At 40.5% G+C, this 26,303-nt stretch overlaps 1 protein-coding gene across 1 annotated transcript in view; it reads right to left on the bottom strand.

Annotated features, from left to right (window-relative positions):
* MYRFL (myelin regulatory factor like) overlaps positions 1-26,303 on the bottom strand; it is a 132,574-nt gene that overhangs the window by 15,044 nt on the left and 91,227 nt on the right. Inside the window, exons 12-19 of the mRNA XM_007956920.1 lie at positions 22,638-22,801; positions 21,947-22,010; positions 15,840-15,925; positions 13,118-13,192; positions 12,983-13,035; positions 12,679-12,861; positions 3,938-4,000; positions 2,926-3,013 (exon numbers count right to left, since the gene is read on the bottom strand). Coding sequence (XP_007955111.1) covers positions 2,926-3,013; positions 3,938-4,000; positions 12,679-12,861; positions 12,983-13,035; positions 13,118-13,192; positions 15,840-15,925; positions 21,947-22,010; positions 22,638-22,801 — 776 coding nt within the window. The remainder of the gene's footprint in view (positions 1-2,925; positions 3,014-3,937; positions 4,001-12,678; positions 12,862-12,982; positions 13,036-13,117; positions 13,193-15,839; positions 15,926-21,946; positions 22,011-22,637; positions 22,802-26,303) is intronic.

Raw genomic sequence — 26,303 nt, 5'->3', positions numbered from 1 at the left:
GAAAGCAAAAGTTAAGGTCTGGATTAGGATCAGGAGAGATTTGTTTGACACAGAAAAGCGTAGAAGGATGGAATTCATTTCCTACCTCCTGACAGATACCTACTCACTTCAGAGCAACCCAGCTGAGTGGATAGTATCCCCATCTTACAGATAGTATCCCTTTATACACAGGGAGAATAAGCTGAAGCCCTTGGATTTGAACCTGAATCATCTGACTCCATTCTGTCACTCTACCACACAAATTAATGTTTCATCTCAGACATTTATTAAGTAGATGACTTCAGCCAAATTTAAATTTCTTCAAGGTCACTGAACCTCAGGTTCTTAACTACAACATAGGGGTAAAGAATATCAACCTTACAAGGATTTTGTGAAAATTCATTGAGTTAATAAACACATAAGCTAATAATGTAGCATCATACAGGTTATGTTTATAACTCAGAACTATGCATCAGTTTTAAAAAATCCACCAATCAAGAAAAAGGAGCTCTGGTGGTGCAGTGCCTAAGGCATTTGACTGCTAACCAGAAGGTTGGTGGTTCAAACCCACCAGCCACTCCACAGAAGGAAGACCAGGTAAATCTACTTCTATAAAGATTTACCACCTCGGAAACACAATGGGGGTCACTATGAGTTGGACTCGACTTGATGGCCATGGGTTTGTTCTTTTCTTTTCTTTTTTTTTTTTTTCAGATGTATCAATTTGAAGCCTAAACATAGTTATATCATATTGAGAAGGAAATAATCTGATAACCCAGAGGATTTGTGACACCAGTTCAAAAACACAGGGCCTAGCATCTTATCTTTAACCTACTGGCATTCCATAAACAGTTATCAAATTTTAAAACAAAACAAAAAATTCTCCCATTCTTAATGCCTACAACTTTCATATTGTGTTAACTGAAGCTGCTTGCACTTTCTGTTTCTAGATGCATAATTACCTGGGTACAGGTGCTGTAACGTACACTGGAGGTAAATGTTGCTTACAAGTTTGGCAGCACTCAGGTTTTTCTCTCCTAACCGAAAAAGCTAAGATAAGCTATATATATTTGCTGAATAAATATAGATCGATAGATATAAAATATATATAAATATATTGATATATATTTTATACTATATATATATATATATATATATATATATATATATATATATATAATTCAGCAAATATTTATTGTATGTCTATTATGTGCCAGGCAGTGCTCTTAGGCACTGCAGGTACAGAAATAAACAAAACAAAATCCCATCTCTCATAGAGCTTACAATCTAGTGGGAGACATTATTCATTTTTCAAATAAAAGAGCAACCTCACTAATGTTTTGATTCTTGCATATATAGTTTTATTTAGAACTCTTAATACTACTAGAACCAAATATTTGCATGTATTGGCAAGCTATATTTTTTCAACAATTAAAATAATGATATCTATTGTTATTAAATTATACAAATGTCAGTTCACTCATAACCTGCCAGTCATTGTTAACAATGTCTTTCCTGTCTATAAAATTAATTAGAAGCTATCCACATATGTGTACCCTCAGAGAGGCAGCCTCAGAGAGGCGGCCAAAGTGCTCCTCCCTAGACCTCTTGCTTTGGACTTACCTATAAACCAGCAGAGTAGAATTGTTGGAGCCATGATTTATTGACATTTGCTAATACCAACAGTTTTATTATTCCCTCTTCTACCATGTAATAAACGTGTTTCCACTTAAGAAGTAATATAAGTACACATTGATTTCACCATATAGATTTAGCTTTCAGAAACATCATCCTTCCAGTCTCAAAAACCTAGAGCTACAACAGATACTGGTGACGGTTGCACAACACAATTAATGTAATTGGTGTCACTGAATTATACATGGAAAAAGATGTTGAATTGGCAAATGTTGTCTTTTATGTACAGGTACGCATCACTTAATGTCTGTGATATGTTCTGTGAAACAGGACGTTGTGTGAATACCATATTAAAACATTATGGGAGCCTGCTGCCAGTTGTCCTCGTCATCGCTGTTGCTACTACTACCCCTGGTGCTGCTGCTGGAGGCCAGAGGAACTGGTGACAGTAGGAGTGAAGTGAGAGGAAGCTAGCAGGGAGGGAATGAGTATGTCCTGCCCCACCTACTGTTCCCCCTGCTTGAGCAGCAGGAGCAGCCCAGCCCCACAGCTGCCACTGCTGCCACTGCCACTGCCACCGCCACCTGCCTGTCAGACAAAGCCTGGCAGACAGAGTGATGCCTATGTTTCACCCGCCTGTATTTCACCCATCCAGTGCTGCAAGAGTCTGGGTTTGCGGTCTTTATAACCATTAGGGGGAAATAAGAAACAAAAGCAGAACACTTTTCCCTTTTTTTTTTTAACAAAAAAAGGAAACTTATGAGACCACAGATGTATATGTGATTGGACATTGTCCAAATGGATATGGAGCAATGCATACCTGTATGTGTATGTATGCATGTGTGCTTGTGTATACACACACATACACCCACTTCTCACTTATCAACATGGTTTGGTTCCAAAGACCAGGTTGTTATATGAAAATCAGTGTGATAAATATAAAAAAAAAGGATGACCACACCAGATCACATAACTGGCAGATCATATCATTACATAACTGCCAAATCACATCATTACATAACTACCAAACCACTGAAAATCACGGCTCAGCCAAGTTAACACATAACCTTAACCATCACAGCCAGTGTTACATTTGTCTCACACCCTGGCATTTATTACTGCCTGACATACTTCATTAATGTGCAAAATAGTTGGATAGCAGATTTTTTTCACTATTGTTGCAAATGCAAAATGTCAGATAACGAGCAAGTCAATATGTAAGGGGCAGGTGTATATATAGTAAAGCAATAAAAACCCACAGTCCTGGATAAATTCTGGAAAGACCTGGGGCAGAATGGGAGGCTTACCCACCCGCACTGGAGCCTTCTACTACAATACCGATGATCTAGCCTTTGCTGGATTTCCATAATCTGAATAGAACTGATGGTCGTATCAATCCCTGAATTGAGAAGAAAAAAAGAAAAGGAAGTAAACTCTTACATGGGGGAGAAAGGTGATTGTGGTTCTTCACAGTTCCCAAACCACAGAATGTGAAATATGAGTTTCCCAGATAAATGGATTCCATTTGCATTCAAACTGGAAAAAGGAGAAGCTGTCTCTGTTACAGAAAGCTTTGTTGTTGTTGTTGTTGTTTTTATGTGCTGTTGAGGAGAACCTGACTCATAGCGACCCCTCCTTGGGTTTCCGAAGTAGATTGCCTCATCTTCCTTCCGAGGAGCGGCTGGTGGGTTTGAACCGCCAGCCTTCTGGTTAGCAGTCAAGTGCCTTAGGCACTAAGCTACCAGAACTCCTTTAGGAAAACTAATAACAAACCCAAGAAACAACCCTATAACATCCAAAAGAATTTCTGGACCATGAAAGTCCTACTAAATTGAAATTTATTAAAAATGAAGGGTATGAAGATTGGGCGACCTTCTTCCCAACGTAATGGTAGTCATACCACCTCGGAAACCCAAGGAGGGGTCGCTACGAGTCACATCCGACTCAACAGCTGTGAGTTTGGTTTTTGTTTGATTAATGTGAAATGCAATATGGACATAGAAATCTTTCAAAAATCAGAAAGCAAAAAACACACTAAAAACATAGAACAGGAGATGAGTGCAGAAGGCTCAAAATAAATGAAGAAAAACCACAGAATCAACTGCAACCTGTCTGGTAGTGAGTGGCGATTTCTTATGCCTCATATCGGGCTGCTATCAATTATAAAACATAAGCCATTGGCGCAGTGCTTGTGTGCATGTGTGTTGTGCATGTGTGTGCAGCCTCTGTCCTCATCTGCACTCCAGTAATGGCTTTATACTCATTATTCTGCCTGGCCCTGCACACTAGGCCCAAGAATAGAGGCACTTCAACATAAACTTACAATCACTCCCCCAGTCAGGGCTGGTTAGCGCCTTTCTTGCCAGGAATGTTTTCCTTCTTTCTTCTGAGGAGGAAAAAAGTCTGTTAGTCTTTAAAGCTTATTCAGGATGAAAAGAAGCCCAGTGTGGTACCCTAGTTTGTCCCTGTGAGGGAAATGTTGCCTCCCTCTTTCTCTCTCCCATATTTGGACCTACTCTATCCCTACCCCCACCCTACAGATGTAGATTATTCTCACATTTCTCCCAGAAGCGTCCCAGTTTTCACTGCTGTAGCTCACAGCTTCCTGCTCCCTAACTCTACAGCATTTGCTACTGAAACCATCTATGTGATGATCAATCAGGGATCACTTGTCACTACTTGATGTGCATGTTATCTCAGTGTCATTATTTCACTGTTCATATATTTTGCCCTTTCTTGACAACTCCAGAGTAGGAACCCTCTATTAACCTTCTTTAAATCCTATATAGCTCCTGGCATAACGTCTTATTCATATTATGGAAACCCTTTTACTTTGATTAGTAATGGTTTCATTTCTTATCTAGTTTGTGAATGAGAAGAGCTGTTAACCCAAATTATTTGGAAAAGAAATCTCTAATCAAAACTATCTGGTTTCTTTTCTAGGTACCTTGGTGTCACTATCTTAAGATTATACATGGAAATGGGGGGAGGGGTTGGAACTAAGACATCAAGGAATCCCTGATGGGGGACTCACTAACTCCTAAGGCAACCCATCCAGCTGCTGGGCAGCTCTGAACACCAACTTTTCCTTTTATTGATCCAGCTTTCACCTTCTTGTTGATCCCTGTTGTTCCAGTTCTACCTCTAGAGATAGTAAAATAGGCCCTAAAGGCAACTTCCCTGCCCAGCTAAACTTTACCCGTATGAAGTTGTCAAGGGGCAGGGAGATACTTATCAACCATATTTCTTTTACTAAGTGAAAGCAAAGATAATTTAAAATATTGCATTTAGAAAGCAGGAAGGAAAAAGAAACTATAACATGCAGCCTGGAATCTGATTTCTGATCTACTCCTGGAGATCTAAGGGAAAAGCAAGGAGACAGAAATGTCTATTTTAATAATTTCTTTAGAAGTGAGTCAAAGTCCCACCAAATACTCCTTAGCATTGAGTGTATATTCATCCCTGTTGGTTCCCCAACTCTGCCTACTTTTACTCAGTTAAAATAGAGAATTTGGTTCAAGAACAGTTGAGAACGTGGGTAAAACTAAGAAAAATAAGAGCAAGACTATCTCTGTGGTGAAATAGGGAAATAATAACCTTTTTCATAACCCAGAGCTTGAGGTCTCTGGAGACAAGCAGAACTTATAAAATATATTGAGCATAATTGCCTTCCTAATTATTTAATAAACTGAATATGAAATTTTGGAGAAAATTTTATGTAATCTATGCATTCTGTCATTGAAGGATAACAAAGATAATTTTAACTACCATTCAATGATCACCTACTATTTATTAAACACTATTCTGAGGGCCAGGAGCTCTGGTGGCACAGTATCTAAGGCATTTGACTGCTAAGCAGAAGGCTGGTGGTTCAAACCCACCAGCCACTCCTTGGAAGGAAGATGGGCAATCTACTTCCGTAGAGATACTGCCTCGGAAACCCAAGGAGGGGTCGCTGTGAGTCAAAATTGACTAATGGCAGTGAGTTGAGCTTATTCTGAGGGCCTTGGTAATGAAGTGGTTAAAGCACTCAGCTGCCAACTGAAAGGTCAGCAGTTCAAACCTAGCAGCCCCTCCACAGGAGAAAGACTTGGTGATCTGCTCCCATAAAGATTACAGCCTTAGAAAACCTATGAGGCAGCTTTACTCTGTTCTATAGGGTCGCTGTGAGTCAGAATCAACTCAGTGGAATGGGTTTTGTTTGGTTTATTCTGAGTGCCTTTCCCTAGTCCAATAAGAGAGATCATTCTTACTTCACAGATAAGCAAACTGAGAAACTGAGGGATCATCATGTGGGTAAGGAATAGAAGAATTCCATTCCAAACAATCTGATTCCAGAGTCCACACTTTTGCTTTCCTGGAAATGTATGAAATGTGATCCCCATATTGAAAAAAATGAGCTCAATGCCTAAGGTGAGGCCTCAGCCCACAGCCAGCTGAAGAAAGGGATCAATTCACTGGGGTGGGGCCTGAGCAAGTTGGTGAGGTGGAAGATGGTGAGGGATGGGGATATAACCATTCAAATGAGTGTGTTGTCAAGGCTATACACACACACACATACACACACACACAAACATACATATATATTTTGTTATTATTTTTAACAGCCTTGATAACACTCACTCATTTGAATGGTATATGGGAGCTCTGGTGGTGTAGCCTAAGGCATTTGACTGTTAACCAGAAGCCTGGTGGTTCAAACCCACCAGACACTCCTTGGAAGGAAGATTGGGCAATCTACTTCCATAGAGATACCATCTTGGAAACCCAAAAGGGGGTCATTATGAGTCCAATTGACTCGATGGCAGTGAGTTTGGTTTTTTGGAATGTATGTATATGTACTCTTTTAAGTGGATAGTCACAGCAATCATTTAATGGGCTGCTAAACAAACCTAATAGAAGAATTTAAAAGATTTTTGCAGTCTTTTTTTTTTAATTTTCAGCTTTAGATCTATGTTCAAATTTCTGTGTTGAATTTCAGCATACAAAGCAAAAGCAACACTGCACATTTCTTGGGGACAATCACTCCTCAGTATCTCTGTCCTAGTTAATACTTCTCACACTCAGGTGGAAGGGCTTGTTTACAATCTGCTCAGCTGACTGAGTTCCTTGAGTAAGACTTCGTGTTCACTGTTGTGTTCCCAGATAATCCAGTGCCTGGCTCACTGCAGGTGTTCAATAAATATTTATGGAAGGAAGAGAAGCGGTGCAAGAGGAAGGAAGGGTAATCACATAACTTCTAGAAAAATGTTTCCTCTTACATATTCAAAGCGAAAATTCTGAGTGTGTTCAGAAGGATAATGGGAATGGAGATGGCAGGGTGGAGAGCTGGGCTCTTTCGCCTTATTAGCAAATAGAAAAACTAACAAAAAAACAAATTCACTGCCAGCAAGCTGGATCCAACTCATAGCAACCCCTCCTTGGGTTTCTGAGGCAGTATCTCCATGGAAATAGATTGCCCAATCTTCCTTCCAACAATTGGCTGGTGGGTCTGAACCACCAGCCTTCTGGTTAGCAGTCAAATGCCTTAGGCACTATGCCACCAGAGTTCCTAGCAAATAGAAGTGATACCAAATTTGAAGCAGGGAAGTTTTCTTTGCATCCTGCTTAACGTGATTCTTTCCATTCAGGAGACTGGGATCTTGATAAGTGAGGATTTTCTAGAAAATTGCATATTTCTTTCCTTTGACATAAATAGATGTGCTGCCTTCAACACCCCTAGATTTCTTGAATTCCAGCTATTCCACTAATACTTTTCAGGCACCATGTCTCTTGCTATTAGTTTTGCTTATAATAGCTTCCACATAAGGCTGTAAATTTGCAGGGCAAAGGAGAGATTAAGAGAAGGGAAACCAGAGGTTCTCTGTCCTCTTTTCTTCCCCCACCTTTGGCTCCACTTTCCTGCTGAATTTGCAGGAAAAGGGCTCATTTTAAATTCTAGCAAAACAAGTACAGATTTACCTCACTTCCATAGAACCATGTTTTCAGGTTCCAGGAGCCATAGAACTCTATAAATAGAATTGAGTGTCTGATGGGATAAAGTATGTTTGTGTGTGTGTTTTGCAACAGCAATAAAAAGGTGAATTTGAGGAGATATAATTAATCTTAAAGATTAGAAATATAAAAATGGCTTTTCAAAATCAGGTTTTGAACTAACAATTTTTAAATCTCCTACAAAACCAAACCCACTGCCATCGCCTCGATTCTGACTTGTAGCGACCCCCATTGGGTTTCCAAAGCTGTAAATCTTAATGGAAGTAGATCGCCTCATATACAGCATCCCCCAATTTGTCTCTGCTCTGAAGCAAGATTATTCAACTCTAAAAGGCTGGGTACTGGAAAACCGTAAATTCTCCTACAGTCATACAAGGGTAGCTCTCATTTTATGATGCTTTCCAGCAATATTCACTGTAAAGTTAATAGTACATTCCCAGTGAATTTCATTATAAAGTTGGGGGTACATTTCACAATTGGGGGCAGAAGATCCCTATCCCATAAACTAAATTAGAAACTTCTGATGAAGACAGTTTTACCAAAATATCCAACCAAAACATACACTGTCATGGTAAAAGATCTATGTTGCACTACTTACAAAACTGTGCTGATGGCCGAGTTCCAATAGAGAGTCTTAGCTTTCTCTTCCCTTGATTGACCCAAACTAATGCAAGAAGATGTCAGTGAGACTCACCAATCAATGCCTGAGTTATTTTATATAGGAAACCATTTTCTTTTGGCCATTTGCTCCCCTCAGAGTTCTCGTTTTCAAAATAAAGTAAGCATGAATTCCCAATGCCCATTTGTTTTGTGATATATATTTTTAAAAATCTTCATCAACTCTTTCATAATCTAAAGAATTCCATAGATATTTCCCCCACATACAGTTTCTTTTTAATACCTAAGCCTGCTGTGTGCTTAAATCTTTATTTGTTCCATGGATTAAAATCTAATCCATCACGCTCAGTTGGTTCCTTAGAGTAGAATCTCAATATTCCATAATCCACTTTCTACTTTCTGAATAGTCTTACCCAAACTTTTTATTTGGGGGATAAAACTTTTCAGTGTGGGGGATAAAAAATAACCTTTTCCAAAGATACTTTGCACAGACTTACAAAATCAATTTAGACCCAAAAAAAGAATAATGACTTCTGCTCAGCATGTAATAAAAATGATGATTTCCCTTCACTTATTTTACTCGTAGTGTTATTCCTCAGGGAGAAGACTCATAAATATGTTTTGCGCTTGGTAAACTATTAGATAATACCCTGCATTCTGCTGAGAAATTTTCTGGCTTTTTTTTGTTTTTAATCGTTGAATTTCTTTTTTATGTTTACTCTTTATTTTTCAGTTGGTCTATAATGCCTCAGAAACATCTGCTAAAATAGTTGCCTGGTTTTCCCCTCTTTTGTATTTAGGAACCCTGGTGTTATACAGTGCCTTGGACAGAGGGAGGAGATAGATCAACAGAATGAAAGTGACTATCCTCAGAGGAGATAGATCAACAGAATGAAAGTGACTATCCTCAGAGGCCCAGAAATAGTCCACACTAGAGACCTTTAACAAGATGGGTTGACACAGTGGCTGCAACAATGGGCTCAAGCATGACAATGATTGTGAGGATGGTGCAGGACCAGGAAGTGTTTTGTTTTCTTATACAGAGTCTCTTTGAGTCAAAATGGACTTGACGGGACAGCACCTAACAACAATAACAGTGACATCTCAATGGCTGGGAGCAAACCTAGGGGCTGAAAGGGCTTTCTAGAATCACAGAGTAGAGACATTCTACATTATCTAGAGTTGATCCCAAGCACATGAACACTGACCTCATGGTCAAATATATGGAGGAAGGATGGCTGAAGGAATCTAGCACAGGGAAGAAGGGGACCCAGATTCCAATTCCAACTTTGCTACTAACACACTGCAAGAACTTAAAGCAAGGTCCTGGGCCCCCATTTCATCAGCTGTATGATGTAGGTATAAAGAAGCACTCTCCTGACCGAGGGACTTTGGAAGCTTGGGTTATTGCATAGGGATCTGTGGTATTCTCTTTGGACTTGGAAAGTACCATCCTTCACACATATTGTACTATTTTTCAAATGTTGCTGTTGAGTTAATAAAAAAATCATTTAATTAAAAGCTTGACTGAATTTGTAGTTATATTATCCCTTTATTTATTTTCTATTAAATAACTGTAAAACATATGTTAATAATGAATTCTCAGGGGCAAGAAGTTAGGGTGCCATTGGTCTAACAGCTCTGGGACATTCTATGACTAAATCCCCAATAGTTTTTAGGCTTTCTGATGGTAAGTGTGAATAGAACATTTAAGTCCATTCCATTTTTCTCCATTTGAAAGAGGAAAGAGGGAACTGTATTCTCAGTGTATCAGAGAGCCTGGTGAGGCAGAAGTTAAATGTCATTTTTAGACGGAGAAGTTACTAGTTCTGTCAAGGTGGACACAGTCGGCACCCTGGAGCAGATCTTCTTTCTTCAGGAGTCACTTCAGTGCCTCTCACAGGAGCATAAGATAAACAATTACTTGATGTTCCAGAGAAGAGAGCTACAGACCTTAACATGGTTTTGATGAGGGCTGCTTTTCCTAATATTCCCTTCATGTAAAGAGCTACTGGCTACAGGAGTACATTTGCCTAGGGGTCAAGGAACATCTCGAAAGGGGACCAGATTGGACCAATCTATGATTGCTTTCTATTCAGGATTCAATGTTATGAACACATCTCTCTGAGGTAGAATGGTCTCTTCTGAGAATTGGTTTCAGGAAAAGACAGCACGTGTCCCCAGGTTGGACTCCCAAGGCAAGAAAAAGATTTACCACCCTCAAAGTTCCCTCCTCAAGGCTTTTGCAAGGGATGAAGGCTAGACCTTTTCATATTTACAAATATTAAGAATATGGGCAGGAACTGGGAAAAGAGCTGTTACATTGTGGGAATTGTACTGAATGTCATGAGACAAAATGTGTATGAACTGCTGTGTGGAAAATGAATTTGTTCTGAAAACTTTTACCCAAATCACAATAAAAATTAAAATATATATATTAAGAATATGATGACTGAAACAAATCCTTTTCTTCAAACTGAACCTTTATTCTGACCCTAACAGTGATGCATCTGTTCTCCAGTTCAATCAAGACCTGCTTCCATGAGAAAAACAGTACAAGCATTGTTTCTTCTAGGTGTAGGAAAAACTCTCTGTGCCTCAGCTTTCTCACTGGAAAAAATGGGAATAAGAACAGTAACTATTGTATGGCTTGTAGGGATTGGATGATTTAGTCATGTAAACAAATTATGACAGTGCCTCACATCTATAATAATACCCCTTTATGTGATGATCATGACAGGATAATAATGATGATGACTTATTAAAGTTATTTATTTAAGACTGTGATATGGAATAACAAAAGGAAAAAGAAATGACATGGCAGCCCCCAAACTTCTACTACTGATCATAATCTGTGTGTCAGTCATTGGGCTGTCCACAAATAATCCAGTTCACTTTTCTTCTGCCACCTGTTAAGACTACACTTCTCCACTCATTTTAAAATTAGACGTGACCAATGTGACTTGCTTTGGCCAGTAAAGAGAAAACAGAAGTGACATGGATTACACATAGGTGGAAGCGTTAAGAGCCAGTACACTCTTTGCCTTCTTCTCTTACCACTGCTAGAGAGATCATGGAAATGTGTGTTGAGACGGAGTCTCCATCAGCTAGATCCTGAATGGACATGATAAGCAAAAGCCTTCTTTGATTCACTTTTGACACATGGAGTGAGGGAGAGGTAAATGTTTGCCACATTAAGCCATGGTGATTTGAGGGAAGGTTGGGCAATCCTACTTCCGTAGTGATACTGCCTCGGAAACCCAAGGAGGGATCGCTATGAGTCAGGTCCGACTTGACGGCACATAACAACAACAACAACAACATACCATCCTAAGAGATAAGCTATACCAATATGCACTTACTGTTATTATTAGCATCATCATCATTATTTTAGACACTCATTAATATGGGTGCATATAAAAAAGGGGATTTCTGAAAACAATAATAAATTAGTATACAATTGAATGTACTGTATTTGATCTTATATACATAATTATACTTTTAAGCCTTGTTCACATTTCTAACAAAAAAATTAATTTTCTAACAAAAAAATTCTGTTACTTAAAAAAAAAAATCTCTGTGGAGGGAGGGGCGGTTATCCCTAGGAGGAAGAGGAAGAAGATACTCTGAAAGTGAAATGCAAACTTGTGTTTACACTGACTTAAAGCTTACCCTGAATTAATTAGAGTTTCCAAAGCTGCTTACATTCATTTCACCCTGATTGGTTTAGGCAGAGAACTCAGAGAGTATATCACTTTTTAAGTTCAAAGTGAGCCAAAAAAATCTATCTACATGCATGTAATTACTATACTTGTACTACTTACTATTACGAAGTTTGTTGGCAACAGATATTTAAATGAGACCCTTTCACTTGGCAAAAATTACAAGCATTTGAATCAACCAGAATTTCATCCCTGGGCAACAATGTAATGCAACACACTGTCGTCGAATGAGATCCTACTCATAGTGATCCCTCCTCGGGTTTCTGAGGTGATATCATTACAGAAGTAGATTGCCCAACCTTCTTTCCAAGGAGTGGCTTGTTGGTTTGAACCACCAACCTTCTGGTTAGCAGTCAAATGCCTTAGGCACTATGCTACCAGAGCTCCCCAACCCTGGGCAGGCAACTCAATATTATAGGAGCTCTGGTAGCATAGTGCCTAAGGCACTTGACTGCTAACCAGAAGTCTGGAGGTTCAAACCCACCAGCCACTGCTCGGAAGGAAGGTTGGGCAATCTACTTCTGCAGTGATACCACCTCGGCAACCCAAGGAGGGGTCGCTATGAGTCGGGTCCAACTCCACGGCACATAACAACAACAACAACACGTTTTTCAAGATTTTGCTGCCCTAAATAGGAGAGTGGAACCAATATCTGGAATCATTAAGAGACTATCCAGTAAACACTGGTGTGGAAAAATCCCTAGTTGTTTTGTCTGTGAACATCCTTTACCTGCCCATGGCCTCTGATAGAGTTCCTTCTTCTCCTCGGATTGTCTTTGCACAGGACTTGAAAAGACTCTTCTGATTCCCCAGATGGGGCAGCAGTAAGTCTCTTCACATGGTAACATCTCACAAAAAGTGATTTCTGGTACTTGGAGGGAGGGCTGTGTGGTTGCCAGGGACATATCAGGTGCTGTAAGGCATTCAGCAGAAGGGAGGGAAGCAACAAGGTTAACCAGAAAGGCTGGTTTCTCCTGTGGACAAGTCACATGAAACAAGGCTGAGTTTGAGGGTGAGGAATGGGAAGACCTTACCTGAGGGGGAGGTTGTGGGTGGCAGAGCTGGCTCCTGAGAACTGGTGATATTGCTGGAGGAAGAGAACAAATGATTAATGAAGAAGGCCTTCAAAAATCCTTTCCCACAAAGGAAAACAAGACCTGAACTCTCACCTTGGCAGGACATTTGGGGCACGTCGATCTTGATCTTTCAAGCTAAGTATGTAAAGGGAGACTATTGTCAAAGCACTGTTTAAAAAAAAAAAAGGAAAAAGAGGCATTATGTGGCAGATTTGACTTCAGACATATCTCACACATGCAGCTGGCCAAGGTTGCATTTTAGCAGGCCACCCAGATGGAAGAGGAGAGGAGGGGACGTCATGGCTGATAGAAGCACCATGGAAACCAGCACAGTTATGCTTTCTGCCTTAGTGAGAGAAAGCCCTCAGCTTCCTGGAGCTCAGAGGCTCATGGGTACTCTGGGCTGGTGGATTTTTCCACAGAGCAGACCCCTGGCCCCCACAAGCTGTCTCAGAAGTGCCCATTACTAGTGGAAGATTACAAGGGGAAGCATGTGGATAGCTGGAGGCAGCCCTCTGCTCCTTGCAGGAAAATGTCAGGGCAAAGTTCACATCCCACTGATGGAGGTTGTCTGTACAGTCACATTTGGAGATGAAAGGCAGCACAGGATTAGTTGGCTGCCAATTATAAGCCCTTTGGCTGCTTTTCTGACATCTTCCTGCTGCCTGTATTTTCAGAGCACAATGCAACAAATTGGGCAGTGGAAGGAAAGAAATGCAATAAAGCATTCATTTCCACAATACATGACTTTAAAATGAGTATCTATCCCACCCGACCCCCATTATCAGAATGTGTATGTCCAAATGGAAGCTCTCACCGGTCCAGTCACTTAGGGTTCTTCTCCTTTGGGCATGCCTTTAGAACTCTCTTACAAGTCACATAAGAAAGTCTGCCTGGCGACTTTACAGTCACACTTTGCGCTGTACTTGAAACAGTGTTTGTTACCTATCTTGACTTCTCACCAACTTGACTTCAACCTTGGTTCCTCATGGTTTAGTTCCCCATTAAAGGTGACGGATTTACCACTATTCATACCTGGGCAGTGAACACAACATTATAGGTGGTTGCCAATTTGTGCTTTTAAACATTTTGCCACCCCAAATAGGAGAGCAGAACCATTGTCACACAAAGAAATGTGTTGTGCCTTTGAATTTCATTCGTAAAGAAAGACTTCCCAGAGTGTTCTCAGCAGCAACTTGTTACTGCCCAGCAGGCACAACGTCATCCGGGAAAAGTGGCGCTGAGCACCAAAGATGTCATCAGATGCAATTTGCAGTGTCATCCTGGTACCTGCTTGCTATAGATCATTTCCCTTAGTTTGTTCTCTAGGTGCCTCCACTCTCCACCCCATCCCTATAAGTAATCCTTTACTAGCCTTTCTGATTTGTCTCTGTCATCTACCTTAATATGTAACTCAGGGAACTTCCCGGGCCATAGAATGACATAGATATCTGCTCTCTTCTCTGAGGGAAAGTTCTCTGGTTTTGACCCTTTTAGGGTACACCACAGGCCAAAAACAAGATGATAAACCTAACACCTCCATTTATGTTACTGGACAGTCAACAACTTTAGAATTCGTAAGATCTAGTAAGCCCATTCAACAGTAGTATTGGCTTTTCCATTCGGTTTTCCTGGACCTGTGTCTCTAGAGAATGCTAAATGTCTGCTAAAGGTACGCACTCATATTCTCCTGTGTTGAGAGACCTAGTAGGAAGGGATAAGCACACTTAGAGTGAGAAAAGTATCAGGCTTCTATGAGAATTCTGTGTAGTGGTGTAAAATACTTGGGCAACAGCAGGCAGTAACAAGTTGAAGGTGAGAGTACTAAAGAGGAGAAGAGCACAGAGAGACCTCCTCTGCCTCCTGTACTAGGAGCTGCTTTAGATCAAGGAGCCAGAAGCACCTTGGGCAACTAGCTGGCTTTGCCTCTGAAAATGTTTATCTCCCTGAGACAAGGCTCAGAAGCCAGTTCTTTCCCACACCAACAAAGCATTTTTTGAGGGATAAGTACTCCTTTCACCATGTGAACAGTCAGACTAAAAACAAGAAAGAAACATTCAAAGATCTGGAGGGCACAGGCAAGAATAGAGGCCCAAAGGAGCACTGGTTGATCAGAGCCCTGAGGCAGAGGAGCCATTCCAGCAGCAGCAGAAGCCTGAAGACCAGACACCAGAGAAAGGTCCCCAAAATCCAAGCAAGAGATTAATCCCTCCCTCCAGGAGAGAAGGGATAGCTGGACAAAAGTCACCTCATGCTTACATAGCAAATTCTATATTGTCTCAATTTAATTACTTAGTAAATTTTATTTCAATTTTATCTTACTGTACATTTTAGGATAATCTCATACCACCAATGGTGAAAGATCTTCACTGAGAAATCCGAAAGAATCTTAATAAATGGGGCAGAGCGGATTGCCTACTTACTCCATTTCCACAAGAAGACAGGAAAGAGAAAAGGGAATTTGAGAACGTTATTTCCAAGACTAAGAACACACACATATACACACACAAAAGTGAAAGGTACAGTGAACTACTAAAGAGACATCAATTGATTAGGAAAAAAAAAAAAAAATCCTTCATGTTTAAGAGGCACCCTTCATTCCACATTGAAGTGCAGAAAGTCTGTGCTTGTTCCTTCAAACTGAGTTCAAAAAGGCTCTTTCATCTCTAAGCTAAATAGAAAAGGTCAGTCCCTGGTTTAAAGGGCTTCTTCTCTTCTGAGTGAGTAGAAGGTCATGCCCCAGTTCATAGGTGAGAAAAGAAAACCTAGGAAGAATAAAGAACTTGACATAGAATAACACTGAAGTTTTTCTTACCAAAATGCCATCACAGCAATTAGAGTTATAACCAACGTCTGGAAAACCCAGTTAGGACACGACTGTTTTTTTCCTGAAAAATAAACCTATAAAAAGATTCAGTAATGAGCAGTGATAAATCAGAGACTACCAGGAAGGAAGCCTGAAGAACGGCTCCTGCAATGATCTTTTCTGCTCCCCTGGGACAGTGGGTGTGCGCTCCTCAAAGTACACCTTCCTCCTCCTCTCTGCTTCTCTGAAAACGACTTTCTTTCAAAGCCTACCTCATGTGCCTTCCTTTACTTGATACTCATGGCTACAGAATTCTCTCTTTTCTCTAAAATCCTACAGGACAAATTGTCTATGCCATTTATTTGGCATTGGTTCTTGGAGTTTATGAGTTTATCATCCTACTAGACCTGATGCTGTCAGAACCCAGGTGTTCATCTCTTTTAAAAGGATACTTTTGAAAATCAAAAGGTGTTTAAGACATGAAGAATAAATTCCAGTGGAAGAATTTCAGGCATCATGACAACCGTGGGAAAGATATCTGTGGCATGAAATGCTACTAAGCACTCGTTAAATCATAAACATCGATATCTAATTCTACCACCTATTTATAACGACGGCTCTGGGCCTGTGTCTCATTTATTCTTATATCCAGTCAACAAATATTTATTGCTTACTCCTATGTGCTGGGAGCTCTGATGGGGTAGTGCCTAAGGCATTTGACTGCTGGTTCAAACCCACCTGCCACTCCTCAGAAGGAAGGTTGGGCAACCTACTTCCGTAGTGATACCACCTCGGAAACCCAAGGGAGGGGTCACTACGAGTCGAATCGACTCGACGGCAGTGAGTTTGGCTTGGTTTTTACTACACACAATGTTATAGAGGATGTAGAAATAAGTAAGTTACAGTCTCTATGAAGTACATAAGGCAGATCCATAAGACTGATACAAACTGGCATGGAAATTTGCATATGGGGTATGGTCCAAGAGCTACATAGTAGATAGTGTGGAATTGGTAGGGAACCCAGCTGAAGATATGGGCAGAGGTTTCCTGGACACTTAAATAAGGTGAGCCGTGAAAGTAGTCACAGCGGGTGTTCCTTATCTACGAGTCTCCCTTCTAACGTACTAGTGAGTAGGATGTTTGCTTCTCTTTGGGGTACAGGCTAGAACTATGCTTTTGGTCAGGTTATTGGGGGAGGATGGTAGTTAAGAAATAGCTTTAAATTAATCTTTGGCTGAATTTCTTGGGCTGGATATCTGACTAAAGAAATGATTTTTCAATGAAATGTTGTGGGGAAAATTGACCACACACTTTTCATCCAGTGCTCAGACCCTTATGGGAGCTCTGATAGTGTGGTGCCTAAGGGATCTGACTGCTAACCAGAAGGCTGGCGGTTCAAACCCACCAGCCACTCCTCAGAGAGAAGGTTGGGCAATCTATTTCCATAGTGGTACTGCCTTGGAAACCCAAGGAGGGGTTGCTATGAGTTGAAATCGACTCGACTGTAGTGAGGTGGTTTTTTTTTTTTTTCAGACCCTTATGGCTATTGCAATGGAGTCATCCATAATTACAGCTGGAAGCCACTCAATACCAAGAAAGTTAATAGTTCTTACCACTTCTACATCTCATAGAACCGTTCTGAAGAAGTCTAAATAGTGTGCTGCACAGAAACGGAACTCAATAAAATCTGTTGAATTGATTGGAATTAAATCATATTAGTCTCAGGAGAAGCATTTCTCCTTCTAGCCAACCCCCTATAGCTGCCAGATGATTTTAAATTTCCATACTTTTTCTCAAAATCCTTTGACCTAGAATAGGAAAATGCCCTAAGACCCAGAGCCACACTAGGTGCTGAGTCCTGAACAGGTCACTGAAACATTGTTGATCCTCATTTTCCTCCTGAATAAAATAGGAATAGTAAAATAATACCTGCCTGCTATTCAGAGGTATTGGGTGTATCCAATTAACAGTATAATGGTTCTCAAATTCAGATGTGCATGAAAATTACTAAGGGGTAATTTTGTTTTATTAAAAACCTAAATGCCCTCAAAATTCTGGAGTGGGATGGGGTGGAAGCTGGGAAACTGGAAGTGGTAGATAATGAAAAATATTTATCAGCATACATTTTTTCCCCTTTTCTCCCCTTCTCCACATATTCAGTAAAATCTTACTTGAACTGTGAGGGCCTTCGCACCTCAACCCAACACCTACATATAGCAAGAATCACCCACCTATTTCTTGGAGGTGGAGAGAGGGAGGAAAGAAAGAGGAACCATGGATTGGATGAGAGGTAGATCCAGAGACCTCAATGTTCCTTTACAAGCATCATCTAGTCCTGTTGGGTGCTGTGGAAGTTGAGGCAGGGCCAAGTCATTCCTTCTTACCATCTGGTAAGGAGCACTAACTCTCCACAGCCTACCATCCTTCTTACCATCTGGTAAGGAGCCACTAACTCTCAACAGCACTCCCCCCAACACACACCCGCCAAACAATCTTGGAACCTCCTAACAACAGAGAAGACCTAGAGGGTTGGTAGTGGCATGTAAAGAAAAGTCAGCCTCAAGGAAATAACTGAGACCCTTATGTAGGCAGCACAATGGAAGCAAATACCCCATTGCTTGTACTTTATCAAACTCTCTGGAATATTCTAATATGAGTATGAGAACCACTGGAATGGTGGGATTGAAAATATTAGTAATTTATACAGTACTTGAGAAGACCTGGTGGTGCAAGTCATTAAGTGCTCAGCTCCAACTGAAAGGTCAGCAGCTAGAACCCACCAGATGCTCCACTGGAGAAAGATGTGGCAATCTGTTCTTAGAAACCCTACAGGGCAAGTTTTACTCTAAGGCACTTGACTGCTAATCCTCGGAAGGCAGGTTGGGCAATCTACTTCCATAGCGATACCGCCTCGGAAACCCAAGGAGGGGTCACTATGAGTTGGGTCCAACTCGGTGGCACATAACAACAACAACATAGGGTCACTGAGTCAAAAATCGATTCAATGGCAATGCATTTGGGTTTTTGGTTTGGTATACAGCATTCATGTACCATATACTCTTCTGAGTGTTTTATATATATATATATTCATGAACTTTTATATATATATATATATCAATGAACTTAATCCCCCAGTAATCCTCAACAACCCTACAAAACAAGTACTATTACCATGAGGCACAGAGAGGCTAAGTTCCTCACCCAAGATCATATAGTATTAAGTCACAGAGCCAGGATCTGAACCAAAACAATTTGCTCCAGAGACAATGTTCTTAACATATAATGTCATGCTGCTCCTATCTACAAAAAAAAAAAAAAAAGGAAACAGCATAATACAATTTATATGTTACTATGATTTATCAGGATGTCTTCATGGCTTACCAAATGAACTCCATAACTTGATGGTTCAGAAGAATAAGAACCCAACCTATATTCTCAGCTTTTTCTTCTACTATCACTATCCATGCTCACCCAGCTCCAACCCAATCCTTCAGTGAAGCCAGATCCAGCTTCCAAACCTGTGCTTCTTCTGTCTGAAACCTCTCCCAAATCTCCCATGACTCCACTAATACTCCTGCAGCACTCAGAACCGCTGCAGCTTTAATCACATCTAGTTTCATACAACTTGTTATTTCCTTCTGCTTTGCCCTGGCTAAGGAGCTCTACTGGCATAGTGCCTGAGGCATTTGACCGCTAACCAGAAAGTTGGTGGTTCAAACCCACCAGCCACTCTGCAGAAGGAAAACTTTACTTCCATAAAGATTTACCTCCTCAGAAACCAAAAAGGGGTTGCTGTTAGTTGGACCCAACTTGATGGCAGTGAGTTTGGTTTTGGGTTTTTGCCCTGGCTAACTTGTAATTCCTTCCAGAAAGGTATCACATCTTACTCGTCTTTTTCTGCCTCCAACAGCTCCAGTCTAGTGATTATAAGAGATCTCGAGTTGAATGTCTTTTATACCCATATAAATCCTCAACTCTGTGTCCACACCTCAGTCTCCCACCCCACCCACCACATGCTCAGAACACTGAGTCAATTAGTGTTTTTAATTTAATCTGTGAACCTCAGGAATATTTTCAGTCTGCACTCTCCAGTCATGTATTTATTTTACAAATACTTCTCTTTTTTCCTTATTAAATTCCTTCAACATTTATTTATTTTTATTTTTTATTATGATTTGGGTGAAAATTTACAGAGCAAATCCGCTTTCCATACAGCAGTTCACATATACTTTGTCTCATGACATTTACTACAATTTACCCCAATGCAACAGCTCCCCTCCCACTTCCTCCCCATAGTCACCTCTTCCCTGTGTCCATCTCTCCATGCACTCCTGCCCCTTGAGCTGTCTCCCTGTGCACAAACAGCCCTTCTTTCTCCCATGATTGTTCTCTCCAAGGAGCGTATCTACCTCAGGTAAATGTTCAACTCATATGCCTTGTCTTTTTGTTTGGCTGGAAGCCACAAGTGTGGGTTCAATTCTATTTTACAAATAATTCTTGAGTACCTACTCTGTGCTAGTCCCTGGGAATACAAAGTGGGGAAAGCAGACCCCATACCTGCTCTCATTCTAGTTAAGATTCCAAATAACTGCAAAATAGAATCTTTGGGTGCAGCTCCAGATGTTGCAAAGGAGTTCTGGTGGTGTAGTGGTTAAGGCATTTAGCTGCAAACCAAAAATTCAGTGGTTCGAACCCACCAGCTGCTCCATGGACAAAAGGTAAGTCAGTCTGCTTTGGTAAAGATTTACAGTCTTGGAAACCCAATGGGCATTGCTATGAGCCAGAATTGATTCTTTGAAAGTGAGTTTGGTTTTGGTTTACAGAGGTTGCAGGTGGCCTTAAAGTACGAATCAGAGCTTTTCATTGATGTAGATTCCATTTCCTCAGTCCCACTGGGGGCTTCTTAGTACAAAGGGCACCTTCCCTGCACAGGATTTTTGATCTTTTGTGTTTACTGAGCACCCTGCCGCTTGTCAAGCACTGTGCTAGGAGCTTTAGCTCCTTTAATCCTATCAACAATCTTTGTAAGGTAGGTAACATCATTATCTTCATTTTTTCAGTGCAATTAAGTATCTTGTCCAAGTGTATTCATGTTTATTGGTATACTGAGAAGCCTGTCAGCAGCACTTTACCAGTTTTCAGTATAGAAGAATTTTTAACTCTTTCTGAAACAGAGCAAACCAAGGCATTTACCCAAATATTGGTCAGCCATTAACAGGGTATCAATTAAAATCATGATTATCTTCACCTGAGAGGGCCTCCTTGCTAGAATACTGGTGGGTCAGAGATAGTAAGTGGCATTTCACAGGTACCTGTGTATTGCAGCTAGGAAAGAAGTATTGCAGCCTCACCTAAATCCCCGTCTTCACTGACTGACACTTCTCTGCGGGTCTCCTTTAAGTAAAGAAATGATTAACCTTCACATTTGTGCTGCAAGTATTATCTTAATTGATGATTTGGCCAATTCACAGCTATTCTTTATTTATGCTCCAAAAAAATAGAATTATCTTCATTCATTAATGAAATGATCACACTTTAACCTTTGCAAGAAAGTGACTATTCTTGATTTGCATATACAGTACTAAATATTAAAGGGAAAGAAGGATTTGAGGATTAACTTAAGTCCCCCTGGGGTCTTCTGAAGCCAAAGATAAGGGATTCAGTGGAGTCAAGGCATATACACAGATCTTGTGGCCCAGTGCCACACAGGCATCAAAAGCTGATGGATCTTACCTGATGAGGACAACAGTTACAAAAACCGGGAGGATAGTATTTCTGAAATGGATGTGTTCCATACTTATTTTCACTGACTCATAGAGACCCCATGTGTCTCAGAGTAGAACGTGCTCCACAGGGTTTTCAGTGACTAACTGTTTAGAAATAGATCCCCAGGCCTTTTTTGCTGGGTGCCTCTACAAAGTTCAAACCTCCAACCTTTTGTGCCACCAAGAAACTGTAAACAAGTTAAGTATTTAAACACCTGACATGCATAGGATATAAACTAGGGAATTTACCAACAAATAAACAGAAAAATAATTCTTGACCAATTTCTCAAAAGGGTGTGTGTGTGTGTAGAAAATGTCATCTGTGTTTATTTTAAATTTAAGTCCATTTACCTTGTTGGGTTTTTTGGGAGTGGCTCTTCTTGGAGAAGACACACTAGCAGCTCTGCTAAATTTGCTTTTAAAAAAGAAGGAAAATTGATTACAATTCAAATGCTTCTTCAGGCATTATATGACCAAGGTCTAGGCCGTCACTAAGGCAGCAGTATTACTTTCATTTGCTTTATAGTGGTATCATTTAAAAAAGAGAAAACATCAAGGCAATTGACAGTTTCTTTTGTGGAAAAGACCTCTAGGAAGCTTAAAATGAATGCATTAAACATTACATTTCTCTTTGTCTCAAAATCAAACCCCGAGAAACAGGCATTTACCTTCTTAAATAATCATTTTTTAAAAAATGTTTCTTCCCTGAGAACTAAACATAGTTTTCTAAATTTAGAAATGGTCAACTCTCCTTTTTAAAGGAGAAGCCACCCTTTTACTAAAATTTCACACTTCCTATCACAATTGCTATTAAGCAGATGCCTCAAGTTTAGTTTCATTTTTAAGCAGCTAAGTAAAAAAAAAAAATAGGAAAATTATCATGGAAGGCAACTGTGTTCCAAAAAACATTCTAAAAGAAGAACAAGAACTTCCTTATGAGAAAGTAATGAGTGCTGCTTGATCCAAAAGACCTTATAGGTTCATCTAGTTGTGAAAATACCTCTCTCCTTTCCCCACATCTTTATGGCCATCCTGAATATACCTGATTGAGCTGGCTTCACTGACCGAGGACTTCAAACTACTGAGCCGCTTGAGCCTGGCCAGCTTTCTGTTCCATATTTCTAATTCTTGTATTCTTTCTTCAAGGTTGTTGGTGAGTTTGCAGAGCTGCTTCACTGCACCTACATTTTCCATAAATATCTGGTCCTAAAAGGAAAAACAATACAGACTGTATAAATGTACAGTTTGAAACCAAAGTGTCTACAATATCATATTTCCATTAATGCCAAGCACTAGGCTACACAGATAAATACATACACACCTGAGATGATCAGACAGGGGTCAGTGAATAGAGGTATACGCTAATCTTGTACAGATACCAGTGATACAAAATACTGCAGTCCTTACAGAAACAAAGAAGACAGACATAGAGTAATCCCTCACAGACATCCCAACACTATGGAAGAGAGATCCAATAGAGCTACTACATCAGGACCATAGTACTGGGGTACACCAGACTCAATTGGCACAACAAAATACATAAAAGCGTTGCTCCACATCCTACATTGATGAGTAGCAACTGGGGTCTTAAAAGCTTTCAAGCAGTCATCTAGGATGCAGCTAATGGTCTCCCAGCATTGGAAGTGAAGAAGAACATACACACACAATAAAAGGGCATTTAGAAGCAATTAACCCTAGGACACGATGGCCCTCGAGACCAGAAGAACCAGATGGTGCCCGGCTACCAATGCCAGCCACTCAGGAAAGGATCAAATCTGGAGATCCTGGATAGAGTGGGAGGGAAAACGTGGAACAAAATCCAAAAACTCAATAATGACCAGAACTACTAGTCAGATGGAGTCTGGTGAGACCCCCAATACTATGGCCCTGGAATACATTCGGCACCTGGAATAAATATTACCCCCAGGGGCAGGCTCTCAGCCCAGTGGTTAGCAAGATGTACAAACAGACCACTCAACCCAGGATGCTGTACTCACATACTCAATGGTAATGCATCCCCTAAAGCAGTAAACCATGGGACACCAAAGGACCAACATTCAAACTGAGGAAATGCAGGACAAACAGGAGTGCATAAATATGAGGGTCACAGGGGGAGTGTTGCAGGGTAGGGAGGGGAGGAGGCTGGGTTGAGGTTGGACATGGCGAATGAGGAATGAAACTAAATGTACGCATGACTTTGAATGCAAAACAAGCTCTTAAATAAAAATAAATAAATAAAACACAAGGAAAATAAATAAATGTACAGTTTGAGACCACTAGGGAACTGTCTATAGCTCATTCAAATCAGTTGGAACACACTGTTGAAAATACGTTTATACACACCCAACCTCAAGTTCATTAAAGATAAATCTGGGGAGCTTTGAAACTGAAAGTGGGCTTGCTAGACTGCTAGCCACGTTGTAAAACTGCTTATGTTCAATTTGCAATAAAATGGAAATACGTCCTCGTAACCCAAGACAGAGAATGGAGTTGAAGGACATTGTCAAGTTTGGAATCTGAAGATTTATTTTCTATGGTCATTATGCTATATTTGAAATTCATAAAAAGAGAGAACAGGCTTCTGAATGTTGATTTGTGTGTCAGTCTCCAAATCCCCATAAGAAACAATTCCAGCTCTCTCTGGTAAAACACACACCACACTGCTCACGTGAAGGAGAGCGAAATGAAGACCTGGACTTCCCTCTGGCTTCTGACACCTAGTAGATGTGAGACCCCAGGTAAAACATAGCAGCCTCTCTGGACTTCAGTTTCTTCATCAATAAATGAGAGGGTAATTCCTAAAGAGCTCATTTCTGCTTTAACATGCCATGTGCTATTGTGTATAATTCATATCTTAGCCTAATTCCCAAACAAGATTAAAAAAATAAACCAAAATAATACTTAATACTTCCACATCAGGAAGAGCAAGAAAGGGGAGGCCAGCCAAAACCAGAGAGGTCTGGCCATCCTGTCCCCGCTTACACATTTTAGTGATAATATGAACAAGTGCCTTGATCTCTCAGCCATAACAGAAACCACAGAAAGATCTCATTAACTCCCACCCCAGGCACCAATGACTTTTCTTCCTTATCTCCTCTCTGTTTACAAGTTCTTCAAAATCCCTGGCACTCTCTGGGCCTCATGTTGTTGTTGTTGTTGTTAGATGTCATCAAGTCAGTTTTCAATTCATAGCGACTCTATATGGCAGAGTAAAGCTGTCCCATAGGATTTTTTAGGCTGTAAGGAGCTCTGGTGGTGTAGTGCCTAAGGTATTTGACTGCTAACCAGAATGTTGGCAGTTAAAACCTACCAGCTGCTCCATGGAAGGAAGATGGGACAATCTACTTCTGTAAAGATTCATTTCCTTAGCAACTCAGTGGGGGTTGCTATGAGTTGGAATCGATTCGATGGCAGTGAGTTTGGTTTTTGGTTTTGGAATCTTTCTGGGAATAGATCACCAGGTTTTTCTCCCCTGGAACCACGGGGTAGGTTTTGAACTGCCAACCACTTGGTTCGCAGCTGAGCACCTAACTGTTATACCACCAGGGCTTTTTCTGGGGCTCATGATGGTCCACTACTATAGCGGGATGAGCTCAAGGCCAAAATAGAAACACTGTCTGTTTTGTGGCCGGAGGTCAAACTCAGGTCAGTGTTTCTTACATTCTCATCAAGTAAACCAAAGCTTTATGGATTTCAAACATCATAAAAGCACTTAGAAAAGAATCAAAAGTGGAAAGTGACAAATTTAAGGCTTAATTCATGCAGTTTAAAGACAGGTATATCTTATGAAACATTGAAGGACTTGCTTAAACTCTTAACAAAAGCCACACAGAGCTAATGACACCCTCTAAGTCCTCTGTTCTCTCCCATATCTGAGTCTTCCTTCAAATAGTTACCTCTGATAAAAATGTTTAGTCAAAGCCAATCCAAACCCCACTTTCCCTAGGAAGCCCTCCCAGAGGCTGCTGTTGTGGTAGGTGTTTGTCTTCCTTCTCAGACTATGAATTTGAGGAGGGCAAAGATTATGGTGATTTGTCTGTGTATCTCACCCACCCATAGTACACTGCTTTGTCTGTGGGATGCTCAATAAGAACGTACAGAATTGAATCCAAAGGTGCTATGAATTAGCAGTTTAAGAAAGCAGAAAGCTTTTGTGCAGTAAGAAATGACACTTTACCCAAAGAATTTGGTCTTTGTCCCAGATTCCTGAGAGATAACCTCTAAAACCTTGAATTATCCCAGTGATTGAAATGTCTTTGATGAAGCCTCCAGACCACACTTGATAGGATTTATGCTAAGAAAGTAATGGGGCAGGGGGCACTGCCTGGGCTAGAAAGACCCACTGTGGTTTTTGTGATATCAGCCAATCTTGGGAGGAGGAAGGAAATATGACTTAATCAATCATATCTACATAATGAGGCCCCAACAAAGGCTTCATTAGTGATAGGCATTGTCACACATGGGAAAATAGCATATCCCTTTTTGGGACATAGAAGCTCCACATTGGGAGCCCTTCCAGACCTCGCCTTATATGTTTCATTAGTATCCTTTGTGCTATAAAACTGCAATAGTAAGTATAGTAACATGTTTGAGTAAAGGTGTCACTTTGACAATGAAGACTAAGGTGCATCTGACCCAAGCCATGGTATTTTCAATCATCTCATGTGTATGTGAAAGCTGAACAATGAATAAGGAAGACCAAAGAAAA

Source organism: Orycteropus afer, unplaced genomic scaffold (genome assembly GCF_000298275.1).
Source record: "Orycteropus afer afer isolate SDZICR_OR568_19922 unplaced genomic scaffold, OryAfe1.0 scaffold00685, whole genome shotgun sequence".
In the NCBI taxonomy this organism is placed as follows: domain Eukaryota; kingdom Metazoa; phylum Chordata; class Mammalia; order Tubulidentata; family Orycteropodidae; genus Orycteropus; species Orycteropus afer.
This window is presented reverse-complemented; position numbering and strand designations above follow the sequence as displayed.